We start from the raw sequence: 7,017 nt of genomic DNA, 5'->3' as shown, positions 1-7,017 counted from the left end.
TCAGCAGTTCCCGTGCCTGGCAGGAGGGATGTTGGAGGTGTGTGCTGCCTCGCAGTGCTGCAGGGATCAGCATGTGGCTCCTTTCTCTGGCACACTCTGCCCCTTGGCACATGTTTGATTCATTCTGCAGGAGTCACACAGTGAGAGTGAAAGAGAGAACAGGGCAGAAGAGGGAAGAGGAGGAAACCTTGGAGACAGATGCAGGGCAGTTGCACATGGAGCCTGGCTCCTGGAAGAGGATGCAAGATCCCCAGCAGCACATAGTGCCCGTTGAGACTTCCTTTTTGGGCTTAGATAAGACACCTCTTTGTCTCCTGTAGGACACCCCTCCAGCTCCTCTTAAAACATTTTGTATCCTCATGCACAACAACCACCAGGGTTCTGACTGTCCTTGGGTTTGTTCAGTGCCGAGCACTCTGGGAGTGGGAAACACAAACCCCTGCAAAGCGAGGGGCTTCCTCGAGCCTCCCTGCACATCCACCCATCTTGTGCTGCGTGGCTGGGCCTGCAGGTGGGGGTGATGCAGGATCCTTCAGGATTAGGTCCTTTCCGTGCAGGTTGGGTGACAGTGCCGGGCAGGTGGCTGTTTGCACGAGATAAACCTGTGTTACTGCTTGTGAATGGTGGCTGGGAAACGGCTCTTCCCCTTTCTGGAAAGGTGAGTCACTGTTTGAGCAGATCCTGCTGGGTGGCCGCAAAGCCAGAGACTCCCTGAAGCCTTGGTGCTGCTGCGTGACTGCTCAGAAGGAGCAAGGAGCATGTTCCTGCACTGGGGTGGAGCCTCGTGCTGCCCCGAGCCCTGCACCGGGCACTGCGGTGCTGGCAGTGGGGTGGTGGAACTTGATGAGTCTTGGTGCCACTCGGGTGCTTTTTGGGGTCTCCCAAAGCCCCCCGTGTCAGCCCCTGCCCCTCTGAAGGGGGGGCCTGCGCAGGAGCTGGTGGTGCCCGTGGTTTGGGCAGTGCCAGCACCGTGCTGGGACATGTAACTGAAAGTGGCAGCGCTGCCGCTGAGTGCGATGTGGGGGCAGGGAGGAGGTTACAGGAACCAGCGGTGAATCGGCAGCGTTACTCAAGGCATTCTTGGAACTGCTCTGGGGTTGAGTTAGGAAACCTGCTGCTATTTTAAGGACTAGGTGGTTTTTATGCCACGGTTTCTTTGTTGTAGTCTTTGTGTGACTTGCAGTAGGGATAAGCCATCTGTCAGGGACCTGCCCAGGGCTGTTCTAAGTGCTTGTGCCGTGCTAAGTGGAGAGCAAACACTCCTTGGGTCCGTTTATACCCAGGGAATGGCTTTATCGGCTTGCCTGGTCAATAGCCTTGGCTCTGCTGTGGCATCCCTGCCGTGCTGCAGTGGGTGTTGAGAACAGCATGGTGTTTCCATCTTGTGCTGGTAAAGAGAGTCCTGGCTTGTGTCACACTTGCCCTTGTTGCACTGGTGAAGTTGTGTGTGAGCTGCAGTGGTGAGTGGGCTCGGGAGTCCTGCACCCTGGCAAGAGTCTGATTTCATCTTCAGTGGCTGCACAGGAAGCAAGTGGGTGCAATAGTTTGCACTTCTCTTATGAGTCTTTATTTCATGTGAATTCACCTGTTGGAGCAGGAGATGCCTCTTCATGTGCTGCTGTGTGCAGCCTCAGGAGGGGGTCAGTCACTGGGTGACTGCGCTGCTCCCTGGGCTGGTCCAGGCCTGGCCCGTGCTCTGTGCTGTAGGTTTTGCTTCCCTGAAAACCACTTTGTCTCATTTCAGTGTTTCTGGGATATGCTGTGGTGCAAAACAACTTCTAACTTGATGATGGCGACTTATTCTGGATTATTTGGGGCCTCCATGCAGTGTATGTACATTCCTGAGCAAGTGTCCCTAGGGTGGCACTGGGTGTGCTACAGCCTCCTAAGAGCACCCGTGTTTGGACAGCACAAGCCGTGCAAGGGTCCCCCAAAGTTCGTACAAAGCTTTGCAAGACCATTGCAAGGAAGCTCCTGTTGTGTCCTGATCTTTTATGGTTACTGTCATTTAACACTCTTGGTTCATTCTAAGCACATGTGTGAGGCTGCCCCGGTCACATCCTTTGTCTGCCATGCTTCCTTTCCTCTCCTGTTTCCCTGCAGGCCTCTGGTTGTACCTGGCAGGAAGCGATCTTCCCTGCCTCACCCTCATTGGCTCTCCGAATTTTGGATATCGATCAGTTCATCGTGACTTGGAAGCTCAGGTTGCGATAGTGACGGAAAACAAAGCTCTGCAGCAGCAGCTCCATCAGGTGAGTGGCTCATCCCGGGGGGATGACGGGGATGTTGTGCTGCCGTCTGTCACACAGGGAATGCTGATGACGCAGTTGCAATAAAGCCCCACAGCTACAATAATTCTAAACCTCCTCGAGCAGAGGAAGTCTCGGGAGCTGTCAGTTAAGTGACTATTGATGAGATGCCTGCTGCAAGTGCCTGTTTCTGGGAAATGGAGACCATAACGGGAAAGAACATGTGTCCCCAGTGAACTCGAGCATCGGGAGTGCTCAGGCACTGGATGCTGAGACGCGGTGGGCAGGGAGGATGTGCTGGCTCCCTGCTGCTCACACAGCACGTTCCTGGGCCTCGGCCCCAGTGTTTGGGCACAGTCAAGGTCACACCGTGCTCCACGGTATGAGGTCAGACCCCTGGAATTGTTCATCTTGGACTTGGGGCGGGGGTTTGCTTCTCTGGCATGTGGGAACTCCTTTGTAGGAATATAAAAGCCAATCACGTAGCTTTTGGGTGGCTCTGCGGAGGTGAGCAAAGGCAGGGATCTTAGTCTAGCTTCTACAAGCAGAGTGTTTCTGGGCTGGTTGAATTGCCCACGAAGTTACATGACTTGATATAATCTTGAATGATAATAGGACAATCTTGGCACTAACGTTTTTCAGTGGGTTCGTGTTCAGTGTCCCAGTTTGGTGTGAGCTTTTTTATTTATTTATTATTATTATTTTTAACTGAGCAGCTTGGACTGCTCAGCACTTGCTGCTTCTCTAAATCCTGCCTGTCTTGACTCTGAACCTTCTGCTGGAACTGACTGTCCCAACTGATTTCTCATGCAGAGCTCTGATACAAAGCAAATTGGTTTGGTTCCTCTTTGTGTGACTTAGGGATCTCGAAAGTGTATCCTGTTAAGCCAAGCCCTGGCATAAGCAGGCACAGTTGTCTTTAAGATCAATGGGAATTGCCCTATTGCATGAGGGCTCTTCCACAGGATGAGTCAGAGTCTATCTAATCAAAAACAATTCTATTACTGGAAGAGTTGCTTGAATATTTCAATTCATGTCTTGCCTCTGCTTGTTTCTAATGGAAGAGGAGAATCAATGAAAATATGACAAAGGAATTTTCTCAGGCGGTGCTGCAGTGATCTCATTGAAAGGGCTTCAAACTGTTCCCTTTTGCTGGAAGCTGATTTTGAGGTTGGCTGTTTGTTTACTGTTCTGTGATCTTTGTTTAGAAGACTTAATACATTCCTGGGGTGCTGCCATGAAATCACTTTGCCCGTGTAACATCCAGTTCCATTGGAAAGTGCTGCTGAGCTCTGGGCTCGGGGTGTCTCTGGGTGCTCTCTCAATGAACTGGTCTCGCTTCCTGTGATAAGACAACCTCACTGCATCAGCTGACCACGGGGCAGGACCTCGGAGCAGGGCTGGCTAGAGCTCTTGGAGCACTTAGGGATTCTAAAGTCAGGCTGATTTGGCTCACATGTGTCTTCCTTCTATCGTTGCTTCATCTTTTTGGTGTTACTTTCCAGTGCTTGGTTCCTGCTTCCCTGTTCCACCCTGAGTTTATGCCCAGCGCAGAGCATGTCCTGTTGGTTGTGACAGCTTAGCTAATGAGAGACAGATTATGAACAGATTTACAGGCTGCTCCTTGTTTGCCTGCACATCTCAGCCTGTCTGCTGTTGATAAGAAAACCGCTTCTACCTTTGATCAAAGAGCTGCTCTCACGTGCGATATGAGTGTGTATTGTCACGGTGATGGTTCATTTCCTCCAGCAGCACTGTGTGCACACGGGGGATGCCAAAGTGTTTCTGGTAATTCAGTTGAAATCACAACTGCATCTTCACTTGAAACATGGCGCTTGGGCTGTGTCTAGAAAGAGCTGCAAAACCATCTCTTGAGGCTATGGGCAAGTTTCCTCTTCTGGCAATTGCAGCAAGGGACTTGGGAGCTTTCTGAAACAGCAGCTGAGCTCTCCTGCAGCTGTGGGGCACAGCAAGGCAAAACCTCCTGCCTTTGCTCTTTGTGGAGTTTAAATTGCTAATTCTTGAGATTTGATTACTGGGTGCACTGAGTCATCGGGGGGTGCTGTGGCAGTGGGTGTGAGGACAGATCCTGTGCTGGCTCCTCCACGGTGTAGTTGTGCTGCATGGAATGAGGCTCTTTATGTGCAGGCTTGAGAAATGATGCATCCTCTTGGCAGGGTCCATGGCCAGTTTTGTGAGTATTCGCTTTTCCTAAAGGCTGTTACATGATTTAACACTTAGGATTCACTGGGATGATATTTCTTTCCCTGTACAGGAGCAGGAGCAGCTCTACCTCTGCTCAGGTGTAGTCTCATCATCAACATTTGAGCAGCCAAATCGTTATGTGAAACTGTGGGTGAAGCTGGTAACACCTCTGATCAAGAATTTCTTTTGAAAGAAGAAAAGTTACTGCGTTGGGTGAGTTTTCTGCCATTGTTATGGGGAATTTATATTGCACTGACTGCAGTTAGTAAGTGCAGATGAGGGAAAGATTGATGATGTGGGGAAAAAAACAGGCATCTCTTTTCTGAGGTACTTGCCTCTGACTACAATCATTGTGCAAGGTCTCTATTGGGTTTCATCTAGAATTTCTGGAAGGGTCAGTGAAAGAGAAGCCTACGAAGGTATTTGCCATGCATAGGAAGAAAAGTGCCAGTTCTGAAATGTCCCTTTCAGAGTTCTGTGGGGAGGAACTGTGTTCAATTAGAAGCATTGTTGGAATATTTAAAATGTATTATCACCTTTTTATCTGATCCCCTTTGTTTGTAGATGTTGGTTCCATACAGTGCCCTGGATGTGCCTGGCTGTTTGACTGCCCACTGACTAATTGGAGTCCTCCTGAGCTTTCTGGAACTGCTCCTAGATTATCCTCTGTGCTGGCCATAGTCCATGCAGTTGGCACCCCAGTGTGTGCCCTTGATGCTGGGTGTTCACACATACATTTTATTTACATACATTTCCCTCCGTCTCTGGAGATCCCATTGATGGATCTGTTAGGATGTGTTACAAGTCTCTTTCATGAATTATGGAGAGGCCTGAGAGGACCTTTGGTGCTAATGTGAATTTTGGAAGCCTCCCACTTGCTGAGAGTGGGAGGCTCAAACCATAACATGTCCTGCACAGAAGCTGGTTGGGAAGCCAGATAAATCTGTCAGCACAGGCTTGGGGGAGGATGTGGATGTGCTCTGAGCGTGTAAGTGCTAGCAAAGGGATTTTTGGCACCCGAAGAGGCTGAAGCAAGTTTAAAGCTCAGTGGTGCTTTATTCTAAATGCTACTACTTTATAAAGAAACAAGCAGCTTTATTTGTGTTCCCTTGTGCCTTTTCTTACCATTGGCTGTGAGGGAAGTTTGATGCAACTGTATTTTAGAACTAATTGTTCAGATATTTCACAGGGTGGGATTTTGCTGAATTACTTTATGGCTTTTTCATGGTGGCCAGAGCAGATCTAATCACGCTGATAAGCGTCACTGCTGATACAAATTACATGAAAGAAAGGATAGATTCTGTAACCTAGAAAGTCTCCTTCAGAGACTGATTTGTTTGCAGCTGGGCTTTCTTTGGGTTCTGCAGGTTGGTGTGTTGGTGAATGGGGCTGGATGTGCAGCTTTCTCCTTCTGTCTGGTCTAACAGACACGTGCTGCTGTGCAGGAACAGGCCTTGCACACGCTCAACGAGGTTCTGCTCACAGTTAGCACTGAGCAACCAACCAATAGCTGTGGAAAGACAGAGAGCTGGGAGGAGGGAGGGGATAGGGTAGTTACATGCAGTTCTTCTGTTTGGCTTCCTCTGGTGGTCTGGCTCCTGCCCAGCACTTTATCAAAAACCACCAATTGAAACCCAGCATCCGGCAGGAGAAACCCCGTGTCCTGAAAGAGCAGATGCACCCTGAGAGCAACCCCAGCATGGCTTTATTGATCCTTTGCTAAAATACTTCTGGTACAATCAACCTTAGCCTAAGTTACACAACTTTGAGTTATTTTTGCAAGTAAAAGCATTTGCTGTTTCCCACAGTCATTCCAGTTTAGCTCTGTAAAAGCAGCGCCACACCAGCAAGGACCCACTTAGCGGCTTTCTCTTTTGTCTTCAGGTTAAAGGTCCAGACGTACGTGGGACCTCGCGTCCGTGTCTTGTAGACAGGACATTCGTAGATGTTCTTGGTGTCCACACGGTCCACAGGGATGGCTCTGATGAACATCACTGGCATCATGGGCGTCAGCTCCTTCAGCCGCGAGTCTGCGATCGTCCCAGAGGGGATGTCCCAGCGCGCACCGCAAGGTGCTTAGCTAATAGTGAAACTGGTTGGCTGCTCCCATAACTGCTGGTCGGAGGGAAGGAGCTGCTGTAGCAGCAGTCACGGGGGGAGTGTGAAGGTTGCAGCCTTGGTTGGGGCTAACGTGTTCTCATCTCATTGAGACTCATGAATGCATTTTGCCTTACGCCTGTGGGATGGCAAATAAATTCTGTCCCCACTCATCCCCTCAGCATGGGTTTGCATGAACAATGCATGGCCCAAGGTGGCACTTGGCTGTGGTGGGAACCACGCTAAGCTGTCCCCATGATCTGTGAAATGGGCCCCTTTGGTGCTGTGCTGCCACTGCCCTCTCATTCCCCCTTGCTTTTTAGCAGTAATTATTTTAGGTTCCGAGGTTCCCATTTTTGTCTTGCTCTCATGTCAAATACAAGCTTCATATATTTAGTCTAGTAACCATGTAGCTTCAGACACCCCAGTCCTCAGGTTCATGACACTCTCAATTTCCAAACCCCCT

General features: G+C 49.8%; 2 protein-coding genes across 2 annotated transcripts in view; one reads left to right on the top strand and one right to left on the bottom strand.

Annotated features, from left to right (window-relative positions):
- The window catches only part of PGS1 (phosphatidylglycerophosphate synthase 1), a gene marked incomplete at its 5' end in the record, with an annotated part of 12,414 nt that extends 5,893 nt beyond the window's left edge, over positions 1-6,521 (top strand). The window contains 3 exons of the mRNA XM_010022498.1: positions 2,104-2,252; positions 4,525-4,667; positions 6,339-6,521. Coding sequence (XP_010020800.1) covers positions 2,104-2,252; positions 4,525-4,644 — 269 coding nt within the window. The remainder of the gene's footprint in view (positions 1-2,103; positions 2,253-4,524; positions 4,668-6,338) is intronic.
- LOC104411942 (dynein heavy chain 17, axonemal-like) overlaps positions 6,273-7,017 on the bottom strand; it is a gene marked incomplete at its 5' end in the record, with an annotated part of 17,582 nt that continues 16,837 nt past the window's right edge. Inside the window, one exon of the mRNA XM_010022499.1 lies at positions 6,273-6,529. Coding sequence (XP_010020801.1) covers positions 6,273-6,529 — 257 coding nt within the window. The remainder of the gene's footprint in view (positions 6,530-7,017) is intronic.

Source organism: Nestor notabilis, unplaced genomic scaffold (assembly GCF_000696875.1).
Source record: "Nestor notabilis isolate BGI_N333 unplaced genomic scaffold, ASM69687v1 scaffold30959, whole genome shotgun sequence".
Classification (NCBI taxonomy): domain Eukaryota; kingdom Metazoa; phylum Chordata; class Aves; order Psittaciformes; family Psittacidae; genus Nestor; species Nestor notabilis.
Note: the sequence above shows the minus strand (reverse complement) of the source record. Positions and strands in the feature narration are given on the sequence as shown.